This window comes from Saimiri boliviensis, chromosome 2, assembly GCF_048565385.1.
Source record: "Saimiri boliviensis isolate mSaiBol1 chromosome 2, mSaiBol1.pri, whole genome shotgun sequence".
NCBI classification, from domain to species: Eukaryota; Metazoa; Chordata; class Mammalia; order Primates; family Cebidae; genus Saimiri; species Saimiri boliviensis.
The window spans coordinates 6,851,135-6,871,063 of NC_133450.1; the positions used below are offsets into that span (position 1 = coordinate 6,851,135).

General features: G+C 39.1%; 2 protein-coding genes across 10 annotated transcripts in view; one reads left to right on the forward strand and one right to left on the reverse strand.

The window, feature by feature from the left end:
- The window catches only part of MYO9A (myosin IXA), a 291,275-nt gene extending 277,710 nt beyond the window's left edge, over positions 1 to 13,565 (forward strand). For all 9 annotated transcript variants that reach the window (XM_074392722.1, XM_074392721.1, XM_074392727.1 and 6 more), the window contains 3 exons: positions 8,426 to 8,628; positions 11,089 to 11,231; positions 12,012 to 13,565. In XM_074392722.1, the coding sequence (XP_074248823.1) occupies positions 8,426 to 8,628; positions 11,089 to 11,231; positions 12,012 to 12,475 (810 nt within the window). In that variant the 3' untranslated portion in view covers positions 12,476 to 13,565. The remainder of the gene's footprint in view (positions 1 to 8,425; positions 8,629 to 11,088; positions 11,232 to 12,011) is intronic.
- A 1,195-nt stretch (positions 13,566 to 14,760) lies between these two features.
- NR2E3 (nuclear receptor subfamily 2 group E member 3) overlaps positions 14,761 to 19,929 on the reverse strand; it is a 33,515-nt gene continuing 28,346 nt past the window's right edge. The window contains exon 8 of the transcript XR_012516082.1: positions 14,761 to 18,094. The gene's annotated coding sequence lies outside the window, so the exon portion shown is untranslated. The remainder of the gene's footprint in view (positions 18,095 to 19,929) is intronic.

Here is a 19,929-nt window from a genome sequence, read left to right on the forward strand (position 1 = left end):
GCAACAAAAACCAAGTATTATTATGTGACAAAAATGACCATAAGCAAAGTAAAACAGAAGTTATGTACCCTAAGAAAATATTTTCAATTCATATTTCAATTTTCCTTAATAAATGTCCCTAATTTTCCTTAATAAATAAGGAGAAGTTCCTATAAGTAAATAGAAAGATAGGCTAACCAATGAAAAATGGACAAAGGATACTATAAACCACTTCTTAGTGTTATCTACAGATCCTTTTCAGGGAGATCAATAAGGTCAAATTTATTTTTAAGATACTGTCAAGAAAATAATTGCCTTTTTCACTCTGTGACACACTAATGATAGAAAACCAATTATGAAAAAAATAAAAATAAAAACACTGCAAGAGAATATACTGTGAACATCGATCTAAAAGAAAAATTCCAATTTGGAAAAAAATTAATTCATGCTTATTATAGGAAAGTCAGGGAACTATCATTAATAATTTAGTGTATTTGCAAATTTTATATTATTCATTTTTAAAACCAGTGGTATACAAGCTTATGTACTGTTTTTAACACAGTATTAGTATTTACCATGTTACTAAAAGCTCCTTGTAATCAACTTTTAAAAAATTAATCTTTATGAGAGAATTCTATCTAGGCTGTAGGAGTTTCCATTTTTTCTTCTTTTTGCTTAGTGCTTCTTAAAAGAGATAGATCTGTTGAGATTGTTTGATTTTCTTTAGCTTTATTAAGTGATTTGTAGCTAACTCATGATGAAATACTCCAGTGGCCAGCTGATGATATAAATACTGAAAAAAGGCAGCTCTTTTATTAAATACTGGAATGTGGACACTAGGAATAAACACAGATTTTCTAGCTCCTTGAGGCTTTTAAATCACATTATTTATTCATTTGGCTATAAATAGTCAGTGTCAAATGGAACTGGGTGATATCCTGGAATTTATAACATAAAGAATGCTTTGTCATTTTTTGTTAAATTTGCAGACTGATCTTCTGTTTTGACGATTTTTTCTTAACATGTTTTTTCCTTCTTGATTTTAGAACTAAAAGTGGAATAGCAATATTATAATCCTGATTTTATTTCACTATGTATTTTAGCTTGAGACTACTCTCCGGCCTTTACCTTATCACCTGCACTAAATCATGAGTTTCTGTTTTTTGAGACAGCACTTTTCCTTTCTTTCTTGACAAAATCAACTCAGAAATTTGTCCGTTTAATGTCACATAATTTTCAAAGGATATTTGTGTATTTCCGTAAATAGTGAACTTTGAAAAGGAACTCTTAAATACCTTTTTTATTGCAAAATACAACACATACTGAAAAACAGAGAAACATAAATACAGTTTAATGAATTATTATAAATGAACATCCACATACCATCCCAGCTCAAGAAATAGGACATTGCCAGCATCCCCAGAAACTCTCCTCTTTCCCTTTCTAGTCACAATCCTCTTTCTCCTCCAAAGGTAAGCAATAACCTGATTTTTACACTAATGACTTCTGTTTTCTTTTTTGTTTGCTACCAAAATACGTATCCCTGAGCACTATAGTTTTGTTTTGCCTAATTTTGAGCTTTATATAAATTGTATCATATAAGATGTATTTTTTGTTTCTGATTTATTTCAGTCAACCTTATGTAAGACTTATCCATGTTTTGTTTAGCTGTAGCTCATTTTCATTACTGTATAGTCTATCACTGTATGCATATACCACAATTTAATCTACTGTTGATGGACATTTGAGTTGTGTTTTGAGGAATTATGATTTTAATGGACTCATATATGTATTTTTGTTGGAGAAATATACAGGAGTGGATTTGCAGGGCCACAGGACATACATATATATATATATATCTTCAACTTCAGTAGATAATGCCAAATTTCTTCCAAAATGGTTACTATATTAGCAGTGTGTAGGAATTCCCAGTTGCTCCACCTTCTCCCTAACACTTCTATCGTCAGAATCCTTAATTTTAGCTATTCCAATGGGTGTGTTTTTTAAAAGTATATTTATTTGTTGTGACTCTAACGTGTAGAGAGTGTGTGTGTGTACACGTGTGTGCGCGCGCGCACGTGTGTGCACACGTGTGTGCATATGTATGTGTTGGCCATTTCTGTATTCTCTTTTGTGAGCAATCTGTTCAAAGCTCTTGCCTGTTTTTCTAATTGGATTGTCTGCCTTTTTCTCAAGTTCTATAGGGATTCTTTATGAGTTCCAGATACAAATCCTTTATTGCTACTTTTGTTGCAAATTTTCTTCCATTCTATGGTTTGCTTTTTTCCTTTCTTAAAAGTATCTTTTGATGAACAGAGAGGTTCTTGATTTTAATGTTGTTAATCAGTCTTTCCCTTTAGGATGAATACCTTTTAGGTTCACGTTTTAAGAAAATGTTTCCTTTCCAAGATGCCCTGCAGTTCCCCTTTTGTCATAAATCACGAGCCTTTTCATATGTGGGTCTGTTTCTAGGTGCTCTGTTTTGACTGTCTTTGCAACAACGCGACCACTATTTTATTTACCAAGGATTATTCTAAAAATATCTGGTAGAATAAGTCATCCTATCTTCTTAGTGTTTTGACTATTCTTGGCTCTTTATATGTCCATATAAATTATGGAATCAGCTTCAAAAAATTGTTGGGATTTTTATTGGGATTGCATTGGATCTATAGATTACCTTCCGGAGAATTGACATTTTTATGATACTGATTTTTCCCATCCATAAACATGATATATCTCTTCGTTCATGTAGATCATTAGCTACTCTCAAAAGTGTTTTATAGTTTTGTATGCTGAGATTTTATACATCTTTAGTTTGAATTACTGCTAGGTATTCAATGTATTTAAATGCAGTCATAGGTATTTTAAAATTTTTATTTTCTGTTTGTTGCTTGTTGTATTAAAAAATACAATTGATTTTGGTATTTTTTCATTTTGTATTCAGTTACTTTGCTGAATTCACTTATTCTAATAAGTTTTCTATGAATTCCTTTGGATTTTCTACCTGAACAGTATCATTCATGAATAATGATAGTTTCACTTGTTCCTTTATAATTGTTATACTTTTTCTTCCTTTTTCTTATGTAAGTTAGAATCTCCAGTACAGTGTTGAATGGAAGTGGTGATAATGATTATTATTGGCATGTTCCTAGCCCCAAAGGAAAAGCTTTCAATCTTTTACCACCAAGTGTGATGTTTGCTATAGAATTTTTGTAGGTACTTTATGAGATTAAGCATGCTTCTTTCTATTTCAGATTTTCTAAGAGTTGTTATTGTGATAGAAGGTTGAATTTTATGAAATACCTTTACTCCATGTACTGAGGTTTTATCAGACTTTTGAATTGCATTGATATGACACATTACACTGAGTCGATTTCTAATGTTAAACCATCATACTACAATAAATCCAACTTTTCATGTATTTAAAAATTGTATATTACATTGTCTATATTACTTGATTCCATTGTAGTTAGGATATTGTTTGGGATTTTTGCATGTGTTTATGAGTAAAATTAACCCATAATAATCCTTTTTTGTTTGTGTTTGTTTTGAGACAGGCTCTCATTGTATCAACCAGGCTACAGTGCAGTGGTATGATCTTGGCTCACTGCAGCCTCAACCTCCTGGGCTCAAGTGATCCTCCCACCCCAGTCCCCCATGTAGCTGGGACTACAAGCACATGCCACTACATCTGGCTAATTTTTGTATTTTTTTTTCGCCATGTTGCCCAGGCTGGTCTCAAACTCCTGAGCTCAAGTGAGCCATGTGCCTCCACCTCCCAAAGTTCTGGGATTATGGGTGTGTGCTACTGCACCTGGCAGTAACCCTTCTTTTTAATATATTTGTTTTGCTTTGTTATCAAAGTTATGCCTGGCTCTAAAGACAAGTTAGGGAATAGTTTCTTTTTTTAACTCTAGGGCAGAATTTGCTATTTCCTGTTTGCCAGAAATCTAGGCCTAGAGTTTTGTTTTGGAAAGATTTTGACTTTGGATTCAATTTCCTTAATATCGTTCACATTTCTTTTTTTTCTTTTTTTTTTTTTTTTTTGAGACGGAGTTTCGCTCTTGTTACCCAGGCTGGAGTGCAATGGCGCGATCTCGGCTCACCGCAACCTCCACCTCCTGGGTTCAGGCAATTCTCCTGCCTCAGCCTCCTGAGTAGCTGGGATTACAGGCACGCGCCACCATGCCCAGCTAATTTTTTTTAATATTTTTAGTAGAGACAGGGTTTCACCATGTTGACCAGGCTGGTCTCGATCTCTTGACCTCGTGATCCACCCGCCTCGGCCTCCCAAAGTGCTGGGATTACAGGCTTGAGCCACCACGCCCGGCCCCACATTTCTTTTACATTCCCACCTTTGGTTATTTGTGACTTCTCTTTTTTTTTCATCAGTCTTGTTAGGGTTTTAAAATTTATATTAGTCTTTTCAAAGAGCTGCATTTAGCTTTGATAGTCTTTTTTTCTAACGTTTGTTTGCATTTTTCTTTATTGCTTTTTTTGCAGGAGAAATTTATTATGTTGTTCTTTGTCTAGTTTCCTGAAATAGATTCTTACACCCTTAATTATGAATCTTTTCTAATGTATGTATTTAAGGCTGTAACTTTAAAGTAAACAGAGCTTATGTGAGTTTTTATATTGTTGCATTCAAAGTATTTTCTCATTTCCATTGTCATTTCCTCTTTGACTATGGTTTCTTTTAAAGTCTGTTTCTTAATTTGTGGGCCTACAAGAATTTTTAATATTCTCTTTGTAATTACATTAATAGAAAACTTGTTTCAAATTATCTTTAATGGTCAGATGAATTATTTTAACCATTGGAAATTTGTAGTTTGCTTGTGTGTGCTTTAAAATAATGAGTACTCTGTAATTAGATACTGAAGTCTGTATATGTCTGTTAGATCGCTTATATCGTTCACTTTTATATCATTTCTGATTGTGTGTGCACACTTGTTCTCTCTACTGATTATAGTCTATTTCTTTAAATATTTCTGTCAGTATTTTACTTTAAATTTTTGAAGTAATTTCTTAGGTACATACTTATTTGGAAATGTTGTATCTTCTTCATAAATAATATGAACCTTTGTCATGGTGAGCTATCCCTCTTTATCACAAGTAATACTACTTAAAGTTTACTTTGTTTACAGTTAATATAGCTGTACTGGCTTTACTGTGGTTAGTGTTTGCATGGTATGTCTTTTTTTTTTTCTTTTTTTTACTCACAGCCTTTCTGAATTCATATGTCTCTTATAAACATCATATAGTTAGGTTTTCTTTTTTTATATATAGCTTGACAACCCTCAAACTTTAATAGGAGCATTTAGTCTATTTACATTTAATATGATAAGTATATTTGGGTTTAAAATATGTTTTTTATGTGTTTTTTATTTGTCCTACCTGATAGATGTTTCTTTTTCTTTTCTTCCTGGCCTTATTTTGCTCTTTCTTGCATTTTTGTTTTGACTACTTTTTTCCTTTTTTTTTGGAAGTTTTCCACCCTTTTACTATTATTTTAGTCATTAACCAAAAGGTAAAAACAGATGTGTGATCTATCAATGTCTGTTAACTAGGAGTTTCCTCTTTTTCCCAGGTGATACAGGTGCTTTAATTTGCCTTACTATGATATGGTTTTGTTGCTGCTGTTGTTGTATATCTTAATTATCTGTATGTTTTAAATCCAACACATCATTATTGTATTTTATGTGGTCATTATTTAGACATACTCACTTTTCATCGGCTTTTATTTTTTCTTACACCTCCAGCTTTTCTTCTTGAGACGTTTTCTATCTTCCCTTCGATATTTCCTTTAGTGCAGTTCTGCTGGTGTCAGATTCTCCTCTTAGTCTGCCTGAAATGTCTTTATTTCACCTTCATTCCTGAAAATTGTTCTCTGTATAAAACAAATGAGTTTGGCAGTTACTTTTTCCTTTCATCACTATGAAAATATTCCATTATTTTCTGCATTCCATTATTTCTGTTGAGGAACTTTGAATCTGATAGTTGTTCTTTTTTCTTTTTTCAAGTAACTTGCTTTTTGTGACTGCTTTTAAGTCTTCCTTTTGCCTTTAGTTTTTAACAGTAGTTTGTCTAGGTATAGACTTCATTTTATTTATCTTTCTTAGGGGTTGTAGGCTTCTTAAATTCCTAGATTAATATCTTTAACTGCTTTTACAAAAATGCTCTGCCATGATCTCTTCAGTGTTTCATCTATAGGATCTCTCTCTCCTGGTATTTGCCCAGACTGGAGTGCAGTGGCATAATCTTGGCTCACTGCAACCTCTGTCTCTTGAGTTCAAGCAATTCTCTTGCCTCAGCATCCTGATACTGGGACTATAGGCACATGCCACCATGCCCAGCTAATTTTTATATTTTCAGTAGAGATGGGGTTTCTCCATGTTGGCCAGGCTAGTCTTGAACTCTTGAACTCAGGTGATCTGCCTGCCTCAGCCTCTCAAAGTGCTGGGATTACAGACGTGAGCCACCCTTGCCTGGCCAGTCTTTTACTTTCTTTTATGAATTTTTCCATTCTTTTGTTTCTTTTTGCTTGGTTCAGGATTTTTCTTTTGACCTAATTTCCAGTCCACTACTTGAACTATGTGTTTTTATCTCCTTCAGCATGGTTATTTTAAATCTGATAGCCACAGTATCTGGAGTCATTTAGGGTTTCTGTTTTCTGTCATTTTTACTAGTTTTCATTTACATTGTCTTGTCTCCTTTTGTGCCTGTAACTTTTGATTATTTGTCAGAGTATTTGAAAAATTATTTTTAAAAATATTTTGAGGGCTGTTACTTTCCTCCACAGAATGTTTTCATTTTTTTCTGCCTGGTCCTAAAGTATTAGCAATTTGGGATTACTTTACTTCATTTTTTAGGGGTTAGAACTTCTGGACCATTCAGATGACTTGTAACTAGACTACAGTATCTGTGAGGACTTTTATAATTTCAATTTACTCTTATGTCTAAGAAACAAAACTTGTCAGGCGGGGAGGTTTTGCCAGGCAGCCACTCACACCATTGAGTGGGTCTGGCTCCAACTTTTATTTTCTACCCCAAGATGATTGCAGACTTTTTCTGTAAAGGACCAGAGAATAAATATTTTAGGCTTCACAGACCAATCTCTGTCTCAGCAATCAACTCTGCCATTGTTCTGCAAAGGCAGCCATAAAAAATAAGTAAATTGGCCGGGCGCGGTGGCTCAAGCCTGTAATCCCAGCACTTTGGGAGGCCGAGGTGGGTGGATCACGAGGTCAAGAGATCAAGACCATCCTGGTCAACATGGTGAAACCCCGTCTCTACTAAAAATACAAAAAATTTGCTGGGCATGGTGGCGCGTGCCTGTAATCCCAGCTACTCAGGAGGCTGAGGCAGGAGAATTGTCTGAACCCAGGAGGCGGAGTTTGCGGTGAGCCGAGATCGCGCCATTGCACTCCAGCCTGGGTAAAAAGAGCGAAACTTCGTCTCAAAAAAAAAAAAAAAAAAGTAAATTAATGAGGACGAATATATTCCATTGAAGCTGTATTTACAAAATATGTGCAAAGCTAGGTTTGCCACACAAGCCATAGGTTGCCATCCTCTGCTATAGTATGTCAAAAGTTCTGTTTAGATTCACAGCCACCTCTGACATTTAGCTTAGCCCTAAATGCTGGTGTAGCCTCTCCTTGATCTACCTTGTTAGCTCCTCAGTGCCTTAAAGCATATGTTGAGCTTTTACGTTTCTTAGCAGGAGATTAACCTAAAAGTTTAGTTTGCCACCACCAGAAGGTAAAGTCACATAGAAGATAACCAATGTTTAAAAAAAAAAAAAAGATTTTCACACTGATCTCAAGAATAGAAGTTTTCTAAGAAAATATATCTTACTAGCACCCTGTGTTATGTAAATGACTACATTTTGTTTTTGTTTTTCAAATCTGAGTTTTAGAACATATTTCTATGGCCCTCCTCGAAAGATTGTGCATTCCAAGGCTAAAGTTGTAGAGCACTGTTACCCATCAGAACTTACTATGATGATAGGAAATGTTTATCAGTATCAGTCAGTGTGGGGGTCATGAGCTACCTGTGGCTATTGAGCACTTGAAATGTGGCTAGTGTGACTGCAGAACTGAAATGTTACTTCAGTTTTAATTAATTTAAAAATAAATATCCAGATGTGGCTATTTTGTTTGGAATGGATGCAGCTTATATTAAAAGAAGAATCTCATCTCAGTACACAATGGGTTCTTACACTCCCACCTACCAAAGTACCTATTTTCCAGCACTCTTGCAAGAAATATTTTAACGTAAATGTGTTGGATGAATGATATTTCACTAAATATCCTAGGCCTTGCAGAGTGTTTCTGTTTATTCTTACCGTTCGCCTGGTGTGATGGAAGCACACTTGTTATCCTTAAAGAACAATGTAAAACTGATGCAGTCACTCAGTTTACTTTCTAACATGAATTTTTCTCTGCAGGGAAAGGGGCGTATTCGTCGAGGAAACTATCCAGGTCCATCTTCACCTGTTGTAGTTCGGTTGCCTTCCATGTCTGATGTCTCAGAAGAGACCTTGACTAGTGAGGCAGCCATGGAGACGGACATCACAGAACAGCAGCAAGCAGCTATGCAGCAGGAGGAAAGAGTGCTGACTGAGCAGATTGAGAACCTCCAGAAAGAGAAGTGAGTGTCCAGGAGGAAGGGAAGAGACAGTTATTGTCTGTTTTCATTTCCTTCCTTCTGTTGTTCCTTTATTTTTTCTTATTTATTAAATACCTCCTGTGTGTCAAACACTGTCAGATGATACAGGAGATGTTGAGATGACAAAGACGTGTTGCCTATACTCAGGTAACAGTGTGAAAGTTGTACCCTCCAGGAAGTCAGTTCCATGAGCTGGAAAACCTGAGGCTGCTTGCTACAGTGATAGTCCGGAGAGGCTGACTGGGAGGAAGACACAGTATCCACAGGGCATGTCAGGTTAGTCACGATTCATGTGGCAGTAACAGCGGGGAGCCAAGATGAGGTACTGGGGTCCTAACAGGTCAGAGCTCAGCCTCCAGAACAGATTTGTTTTGCAAAGAAGAGTAGGAATTCTTAGGCTAAGCCAAAGTCCCTTTCAAGAATGGGCATTATTCACAAATCCATGAAGGAAGGCAATTATCCAAAGATCCATATGGCTATGGGAATAGCAACTATATAGTCATAATAAGGCTGTAGCCCGAGAGGATGCTAGGATTCTGGATAGGGAAATTGGCTGCAATTTAGGAGAGAGACAAATAAGAAGCTCTTTTACCTACATTCATCACTGTTGCAGGGATTGGGTGACCGCTATGCCTTGGGGATATGACCCCTATGCCTTGGGGATATTCATATCCCCTATGCCTTGGGGATATTCATATCCCATGGTTCTCCTGACAGGTGCTGCTGCGTTAATAGTTCTGGTCGACATTGATGAGTCTTTTTTTTTTTTTTTTTTGAGACGGAGTTTCGCTCTTGTTACCCAGGCTGGAGTGCAATGGCGCGATCTCGGCTCACCGCAACCTCCGCCTCCTGGGTTCAGGCAATTCTCCTGCCTCAGCCTCCTGAGTAGCTGGGATTACAGGCACGCACCACTATGCCCAGCTATTTTTTTTTTTTTTTTTTTGTATTTTTAGTAGAGACGGGGTTTCACCATGTTGACCAGGATGGTCTCGATCTCTTGACCTTGTGATCCACCCGCCTCGGCCTCCCAAAGTGCTGGGATTACAGGCTTGAGCCACCGCGCCCGGCCAGACATTGATGAGTCTTAATGAGATCTTTGTTCCTGTGTTCCAGGATCCCAGGTCTTGAGTTTGGCTCATAAGGGGATATGAGACTGTTAGAGTACTTTTTTTTTTTTGTCTCTCATGAATGATTCTGGGGTTTAGGCCAGCTAAAACAGCAGCAGAACTCAGCTTTTAAAAATATGGTAAGGCAAAGATGATGTACATTGACCAGGGGCTATTTGCTGTAAGAGTGATCTGAAAAGAAGACCTCATTCAGCTTTGATGCAAATGATACTGGCAGTCTTGAAGGATAAATAGGAATTTTTAAAAAAGGAGACAGTCTCCATAAAATGAAAGAACAAACAGTCTTAGAATGCACATGGCTTAGGACAATTGTAATCCTGGTAAGGCTATTTTTTAAATGATTGTTCATGGATCTCAAGCTAAGTAAAGTGAAAGTAAAGGTAAGGGAGTCTTTTAGGGAAGAGACTTGTTTAGAAGGTGAGTAAGAATTGGAAGGATAAGGAGGTTGTGAACAGAGTAGAGTATTGAATTCAGAGTTGGTTTATTTCCAGGTAATGACAAGCTCCAGGATCTACCCATTGGAGAAAGTAGCTTAGATAAAGTGGATGAAGGTCTTGTTAGAAGTTGCAGACATAAAGAAACTTTAGTGTTAGGGTATTGAAATGAGTTTTTACAAAGACATTAATTAAATATATCAGGGTGATGTCAGGCATTAGTGAGAAAGCCAAGTACCAAAGACTTCATGGAATGTGGGGCACTACTGAGAGGTAGCTGGGTGACTTTGATGAATAAGGAAGATAAGAGAATACAGTAACTGAAGATGGCATAAGCTTCAAAGGACAGAAAAGATCAGTGTTTTTCTTCATCTAGAGGTCTCTGTGGTGAAGGTAGTGGATATAGTCTATAGCCAGTTAGTAAGCTTCATGGAAAATAGTTTAGGAGCCAGAGGAATCTTAGAGATTATCTGGTTTAATCTCTTTGTTTTGCGGTTGAGGAAGCTGAGGTCCAGAGAGAGAAAGGTACTTTCCTGATACATTATGAAAAATTATGAACAAGTTTAGAGCCCCGATCTTCTGATTATCAGTCCAGAGTTCATTTTACCAAAAGATCTCACCACTACAGCATCTTCCTTCACCCTACCCTTAGCCCTATTGTTGTTCCTAGACTGGCTGTCTGTCATTTTGTCCTTTAGGCCATATAGTTTTAGCCGTCACCATGTTTGGCATACAGGTCCTCATCACCACCTGGATGGGGATAGTAAAAATGGGACTGTCTTTGCTTCTTAGATTCCTGACTTCCACGGAGGATCTTTTTTTCTGTTATCTTCCTTCCAATTCCTATCAAATGCTAATGGTTTCTTGATTGTATCTTACAGGGAAGAGCTAACATTTGAGATGCTTGTACTGGAACCCCGTGCCTCTGATGATGAAACCCTTGAGTCTGAGGCCTCCATTGGGACTGCTGATAGCTCAGAAAATTTGAATATGGAGACTGAAGGTGCTATCTCTGAGAAATCAGGTAAGTGAACATGGTAAACCAAAGACTCCAGATTTGTTTTGCAGAGGAGGAATAAGGATTTCCAAACTAAGACAAAGTCTTTTAAGAATGCACTGACCATACATCAACAGTAACAAAGTCCTGAGGAATGTTGTCCTTTTATCCATATAGTTTTAGCCTTCATCGTTTGGCATGCAGGCCCTTACCACCACCTGGATGAGGGTAAGAAATGTAACTGTCTTTGCTACCTAGATTCCTGACTTCTATTCTTTTTTCCTGTTGTCTTTGTAAAGCTTCCATATACATTTGTGAGTTTTTTTGTTTGTTTGTTTTTGTAATTTAATATTTTATCCTGCATTTACCAAAGAGAAAAGCCAATAATCACAATACATGTTGTCCTACTGACCCATGACCCATTTTCTGAGGGTGGCAGGAATTTTGCCCCACTGTGAAGTGGGACTGTACACATACACAAAAGAGGTGTTTAACTGAATGGCATCTCAGGGAGACATAGAACTTCCTACATATCCTGGCTGGTTTCTAAATGATAGTGACTGTTCTAGGCTTCTGCTGGTGGCATAGTCAAATGCCAGATTTCCTTGGGGATGATTCTGAAATGATACATCTACAAATGGATGGTGAGCTCTCTTTGATTATGTCTGTGCCCATAGTAGGTCAGCCTGGACCCTCCAAATCTTATCCCACCCAATTTCATGTGTGAACAGTGACACCTACTCATTACATGATGACTTGCTTTAGAGGGAACTGTCATTTGCATCTTTGGTCTCTTTTTTGCATTAGAGAGAAGCTTAGCCCTTAGCTCCATGAAGACAGCTGGCAAGTCCGAACCTTCCAGCAAGTTGCGAAAACAGCTTAAAAAGCAGCAAGACTCTTTCGATGTAGTGGACTCTTCGGTCTCCTCTTTATGTCTGTCTAACACTGCGCTGTCTCATGGGACCAGAAAACGATTTCAGATTTATTCCAAATCTCCATTCTACCGAGCTGCCTCAGCTAATGAGGCCCTGGGAATGGAAGGACCACTGGGCCAGACCAAATCCCTGGAAGACAGGCCTCAGTTCATCAGCAGAGGAACCTTCAACCCAGAAAAGGGCAAACAAAAATTAAAGAATGTGAAAAACTCACCTCAGAAAACCAAAGAGACCCCAGAGGGGACAGTCATGTCTGGCCACAGAAAAACCGTGGACCCAGACTGCACCTCCAACCAACAGCTAGCACTCTTTGGAAATAATGAATTTATGGTCTGAACTGGCAGATGTGTTTCCCTCCATGGCTACAGAGCGGTAAACACATCTCACCTTTGGGGCTGTGCTTCATCACCTCGTTCACAATAGTCCATCCTAATTGTGGTCCTGCCTCTTTTCTAAGCATATGGCTACGACTGTATGTGCTGAATTCCTGGGCCTCCTGCAGAAGCAGAAAGGCCTCTTTGAAGCCTGCTGGGGATGGTGCCCGCTGTGCCTTGGCTGCTCTATTTGAATTGAGATTTCACTAAACAAAGCCACCTAGGGCCTGGGGATTTTGGTCAGTTGTAGTTGCCTCTCCCCTATCCTGTTTTCCCTTCCCAAAGGTGGGTGTTGAACTAGGGGGAATATTGTGGGCCTGAGGGAGACTCTCATTTCTGGCATTTGAAGAAAACGTATACATCCTTCTTAACCATGAAAGCAAAAGGCATTTGGATTTATTTTGGGATAGTTAGGAGCTGGGGTTGGATATAATTTTTTTCCAAAAACTTATAAACAAAAAGTCTGAGCCCTCTATTTTAAGATTTCTGGGAAAAAAAAAAAAAAAAAAAAAAAAAAAAAAAAAAAAAAAAAGCTCCATTTTATATTCTGGGGAAGGCAAAAAAAAAAAAAAAAAAAAAGTGGTTGTTTCCATGAAGCCATCAGAGTGTGTCTTAGCTCTCTTATTATACAGTGAAGAAGAGAATACCTATTTTGTTTTTTGATGACGATTCATGTCATAATAATCAGTGCTGGTTTAACTCCTGTTTAGTTCCTGCCAAATACATTGCATGGACTGAAGTGTCAGTAGCCATACTGTTCTCATGTTTCCTAGTCCTAGGATCAGATTCTTCTACTTTGTTTTTTTAGTTTCCCAGAGACATGGTGATCCCTAAACTTAGGAAGGTTTCATCCTAAGCCCTTCAGGCTTTTCTCCTTGTATAGATTAAACCGAAAACCGCATATGAGCCTGTTCATCTGCTGGTGGATTGCCACCACAGACTCAAACAAATAATGTGACCGTCTAGTCAGTTCTCCAGAAACTTTCACATACAGCATTGCATGAATAAGTGTTACAGAAAGCTGCCAAAAAATAAAAAGGTTTTTAATATAACTCATCTAACTTTTATCTTCCTTTTCTCAGACCATCAGTATTAAATATGATGGAAAAAAAATCAAGGACTACTTGAAGCTATTTTTGTTAATATTCTGGTTACTGAAGTTTACTGTAAATATATATGTATAGTAAGTATATTATTTCTTTTTAACCTTGTGCTTTCCTCCTTCCCATGGAATTTCTTCCCACAGATTAGGGGCCACTGGACAAGGGGGTGAGAGCCATTCATCCCTGGGTTGAGGGGATAGTAAGACATCATTTTCACCACTGGGTGGTCTTCATACACCTGAGTTATAATAGCATTTTAAGTTTCAATTAGAAATCTGTTTTTGCTATTTATAATATATGAAAAGTGAAACATGATAGCCTTTCTTAAGTATGTGAAATGTTTATTTTTAAAGTTACTAAATGCATCTTGTCTTGCTACTACATGCACTGCTCTGAAAAAGAGCCTTTACCATCTATAATCTGTATTTTGGTTATTCTTCCTTTTCATACTTCTCTGAAGTTGTGGAAACATTAAGTCTTTAGTTAAGGCAGAGTCTCTCCTGTTACACAACACTGAACCTCATGCCATTGCCTCAGTGGTTATTGGCCAGCCCCAGAGGTTAGACTTGGAGCATAATTCTGAGTGGCAGCTAAAGGTAGCAGGAGTCTTACCTCTCCCTGCTTTGGGTTCAGAATTGGGCCAGAGAAAGGAAGCTCTTAAAATCTCCAGAATAATGACAGTTAGTGAACAAATGTTATACTTTATATCCCATAGACATCTGCCACCTTGTTCATCTTGTCCTGAGAAGTAATAAATGTTAAGCTTTTAAAAATCAGAATTTCAGAGACTCTCCTAGAGGAAAACCCCTCAGCATGGTGTGTGAGAGTGGGATTGCTGGTTCCATAGCCCCATGTCGGGCTGCACAGCCTGTTTAAGTGTTCTTGAGGGAGTAGTGTGCTGCTGGGCATTAATTGTTACTCTGCACTTGCTCCAGAATGTTGGTTAAATCCTGTATTAAAAAAAAGATTGCCCTTATTGAATAATTTCCTGTGGCCCAGACCAATGGCCAGGAGAACACATGTTGGCACAGTTTCTTCCTTCTAAATCTTTGTGTGGTTTTTTGGCAAAATGAGCTTTTTGGCAGTTAAAAAAACTACTTATGTAGGTCACTTTATAGGAACTAGGTGATGGATGTTAAGAGACTTTATAATTTTTCTCAGGGACCTGAAACTCCAACTTGGGTAAAATTCAATTTAAAAAAAAAAAAAAGAAAGAAAAAAAAAAAGAAACTTGTTTTTTTGGTTGCTAGTTTTGTGGATTTCTAGTGATTTAACAGTCTGCCAGGATTGAGGTGGGTAGGTGAGGAGGAGTGAGCCACAAAATGGTAAGAGTGGAGAGCAGTGAGGGGCCCTCCCTTTGAGGGAAAGCTGTTGTTTACATAGGGGGTAATAGGCTTTGTTGGCCTGATCAAGAGATGAAGCCATACTCTTTAAAACCTTCAGAACCAAGTGCTGTGTCTGCATCCATCTGTTCTCACCGGCCCTCTGCATGGTAAAGTTAGGTCACCACAAAGTGACACCACAGTACAATCCCTGACAAAGGTGTTTAGCCCTTATTGTGCATCACATTTGTGGTTCCATAGTGCTTCTCCCTTGCTTGCTTTGCTCTGCATGGCAGCAGTGGGGCAGCTCCCCATTTGGAGCCAGCACTCCAAAATGCAGAGCACTCTAGTCACCGCACACATTCCCAGCCCCAAACAAAACCTGAATTTTCAGTTCTTCCCATTAAAGTGAATGTATCCCTGTAATTATGTACTTACTGTTATGGAAAATGTAACTTAAGTAGAGAAGTGTGATTTCATTCTGTTATCACAAATTGAAACAAATTGACAGCAAATACAGGCAGGATTCAGGGAGGTGACATGCTTATTTTACAAAGTACTTTGTACCTCCTGCCGTTTAAATTATTTTGCCACTCCGGGCTTCTGAAAACACAAAGGGCAATATAGCCCTCCAACTATGAGCCTTGCAGAGAGAGACAGAAGGGCCAGAGGTCCTGGGATGGAGTACTAGAGACCCACCTTCTTATGCTTTGGAAACCTGCCAGAGCACTTACCCTGCTGGAAGGTTAATGAAGACTTCTGTTCTGTGTTTCGTAACAGTAGAGTTGTTTTCACCATCAAAGACAGAGGGTCACAGATGTGTGCTGAAAAGATGTAGTCCAGCCAGGTCTGTAGTCCCACCTCAGTGCCTGTGGGCTGTGTTTTTAACTGTAACTAATCAGTGTTTACCTTTCGCAAGCACTTTGGTAAACTAGAAAGAAGAAAGGATTCTCAGGATGTGTTCAGAGCTGAGAGCGTTTTTAATATAAAAAGAAACATACTCCATGGCTTTCCTCATCCTCCTCTCTTTTTTCTTCTTGGTGGGAAGCTGGACACAGGGCATGCATGGTTCTGTATGGACAAATGTGTTATGTCCACCCATGCTCTTGTGACAGTGCCCCAGCACTGTCCCCCAGTACCACGTTGGCCTTGGTAATAAAACTCCTTGGCATCTGTGGGAGTCATCTTTTTCTATGCCCTAGACTACTTTTAACCACTTTTCTCTAGAATGACTCCCACATTTGATTTGATATTGAAAGGGTAACAGCAAAATGATTGTGGAGATGAATCCTTTAGGTCTCATATTGGTCCCTTGGTTGAAACTGTTTTCAAAAAAGCCCCAACTATGGGCCTATCACCTTGCTAGTCATCCACTCTTAATTAGCCTATCAGCCCTTTGAGGTCATATAGAAGTTACACCTTTTGAACCAAGTATTTGTATTTACTATGGAAAAGGTGTGGACTACAGATTAGTATTATATTATTTTAATGGATTTTAAGTAATTTATAAATATGCTGAGTGTAAATTTTTTAAAGACTATGTATTGTAAAAGAACATATCCTGTGAAATATAACATTTTACTGTTTAATAGAATAATTCTATAAGAAGAATGATTTATCTCACCCATGGAACTGCTTACATTCCGGATGCAATCAACAGGCACTTTGTAATTTCCTTTTTGTTTTTTTCTTTGTGGGGGGTTGAGGGGTAACAAGACATCATCTGTATAAAGTGCAGTTTGTGTCACTCAAAATATGCACTGTATGGCTACACAAAAGCAGCTTGATGAACAAATCACCCCATGGCTCATTAAAGAACAAAGCTTCCAGAAGCAGCAATATGTGTCGTTTGTTTTCCATCCATCCTAGCTCCCACTCCAACTTATTCCAGTCCAACTCCAAGGAAAAGCAGTGACTTTTTTGTTACACTGATGTGTTTTCAGGAAAGGACTCAACCCCAGATTGACAAAGCACAGAAGTGGCAGTCCCTGGAACTCAACTGAATTCAAGTGAAGGTATGATTCAGGGTGTCATTTGTCTGTAGTGGATGCAAGCTGCTGGCTGTCAATAATTCATTTAATTGGTTTAAGGCTTAAAGGGCAGGAAAAGCAGTCTGCATTTAGGATCTTCCCCTAAATTGACCACTTGAAGAAGTAGCAAGGTCGTTAATAGCAGGCTCAAGGATTTTGACTGCAAAGCAGAGCAACACATTGCAGTAGAAACAAATTTTAACTCAGTTTGTCATTTTTGTTCTGCCACCAACTTTACTGCATGACTGGGAAAGGCTAAAGGATGTTAGTTTTCCTATCTGGAAGTCAGTTCTCTTTCCCAGATTCCCATCTTTGGAGAACTCCTGCTGACCCTCAGGTTTTAGTGTAAAAAGCAGTTGTCCTGGGAAGTTTGCGCTAACCCTGTGAATTGAATTGGAGGCCAGTGTTCTCAACAGCTTTCAGTATTCACAGTGTCAAACAAACACTTGCTTGTCTTGCTCCCAGCACCTAATAAGAGGTGCTGGGCACTTAGATACTAGATGAAAGGATTGACCTAGGATCAGTGGCTTCAGAATGCCAAATCAGGTTTCTTTTTTCTAGCCAAATATATTCAATTTTGAAAATTGTGGGGTCATCCTTGCTTCTTTTTACATTAAATTTACATTTACATTTTTGCATTAAATTTATATTACACTATGCTAGGAGGACCCAAGATGGCCGACTAGGAACAGCTCAGGATTGCAGCTCCCAGTGAAAGCGCAGAGGGTGAGTGGATGTCACATTTCCAGACGGATTTTTATTGCCCACAGACCAGGAGATTCCCAGGTGGAGGAGCCCCACGGGTCACCAGCGCAGCTGTTTTGGCCAGTGCGGCTGCTTTGCCAGCTCCCTGGCACTGCGGTTCTCCGTACAAAATACACTGGTCTGGGTGCCCTTTTAGCTGGCAATTGGAGCCCCGGGAAGGCAGATCACTCACTTATTCATCTGATTTACAAGGGAACTGAAACAGGGAGCCAGGCCAGGCAATTCCTGGGCAAAAAAACCACCACGAATCTCAGCGCTGCTATTTCAGCTGGCGCAGGGAGTTGCCACACAGGAAATTGCACAGATCACGGCACTTTTTCAGCAGGCGACTGGAACACCGGGGAGAGAGTTGACCATTCAACTAAAAAAAAAAAAAAAGACTCTGAGTCAGGGAGTCAGGTGATCACACTCAGCTGGTCCTACCCATCCCCCCCCAAAAAAAACCCAGCAATTGAAAATGCTCTGGGTTGAGAGTTTGACAGCAAGCACAGCTGAATCTGGGACGGTCCAGCTCTGTGGGAGAGGGGTGTCCACCATTACTGAGACACTCCACTACTACTGAGGTAGTCCGCCATTGCCGAGGCAACCTGCCATTACAGAGAGTCTGCCATTACAGAGGCGGGCCACCATTGCTGAGGCAGTTCTAACTACACCCATATAAACAGGACTGCAGGGAAGATCACACGGCAGCTGGGTGGAGTCCACAGCAGCTGAGCAAGGCCTCTGCAGGCACACAGTGACTAGGCTGCCTCCTGGCTGGTCAGGGCAGCCCTGAAAAAAAAAGGCAGCAGCACAATGGAAACTCATAAATAAAGCTCTAACTCCCTGGGACTAAGCACCTGGGGGAAAAAAAAAAAAAAAAAGAAGTTAATGAGTTCTGCTGCAGCAGACCTAAACGTACCTGCCCAGCAACTCTGAATGAACAACGGAGCTCACAGCTCAGCACTTGAGCTCCAATAAAGGACAGACTGTCTCCTCAAGCAGCTCCCTGACCCCCGTATATCCAAAGAGTCACCTCCTAAAGGAGAGCTCGGACTGGCATTTGACAGGGATCCTTCTGGGACAAAGATAGCAGAAGAAGAAACTGGTAGCAACCCTTACTGTTCTGCAACTGCTGCAGGTGATCCCCAGGCAAACAGGGCCTGGAGTGGACTTCAGTAGTCCTACAGCAGAGGGGCCAGACTGTTAGAAGGAAAACTAAGAAACAGAAATAACTTCATCATCCACAAACTAAGTTCACTCAGAGACCCAATCTGAAAGTCAGCAACTACAAAGACAACAGATGGATAAATTCACAAAGATGGGAGGAAACTAGCGCAAAAAGGATGAAAACACTCGAAACCAGAACACCTCTCCTCCTAACAAGGGATCACAACTCCTCACCAGCAAGGGAACAAGGTTGGATGGAGAATGAGTGTGATGAAATGACAGAATCAGACTTCAGAAGGTGGGTAATAAGAAACTTCTGTGAGCTAAAAGAACATGTTCTAACCCAATGCAAAGAAACTAAGAACATTGAAAAAAGATTTGTTGAAATGCCAATGAGAATGGACAATTGGGAGAGGAATATAAGTGAATTGATGGAGCTGAAAAACACGAGAACTTCACGAAGCATGCACAAGTTTCAACAGCCAAATGGAATAAAACGAGAAGGCAAGAATAGAGAAAAAAGGGTAAAAAGGAATGAACAAAGTCTCCAAGAAATGTGGGACTATGTGAAAAGGCCTAATCTACATTTGATTGGTGTACCTCAATGTGACAGAGACAATGAATCAATCCAAGCTGGAAAATACTCTTCAGGATATTATCCAGGAAAACTTCCCCAACCTAGCAAGGCAGGCCAATATTCAAGTCCAGGACATACAGAGAACACCACAGAGATATTCCTCAAGAAGAGCAACCCCAAGGCACATAATCGTTAGATTCACCAGGGTTGAAATGAAGGAGAAAATGCTAAGGGCAGCCAGAGAGAAAGGTCAGGTTACCCACAAAGGGAAGCCCATCAGACTCACAGCAGATCTCTCAGCAGAAACCCTACAAACCAGAAGAGAGTGGGGGTCAACATTCAACATCCTTAAAGAAAAGAACTTTCAACCCAGAATCTCATGTCCAGCCAAACTAAACTTCATAAGTGAAGGAAAAATAAAGCCCTTTGCAAACAAGCAAGTACTCAGAGATTTCATCACCAGCAGGCCT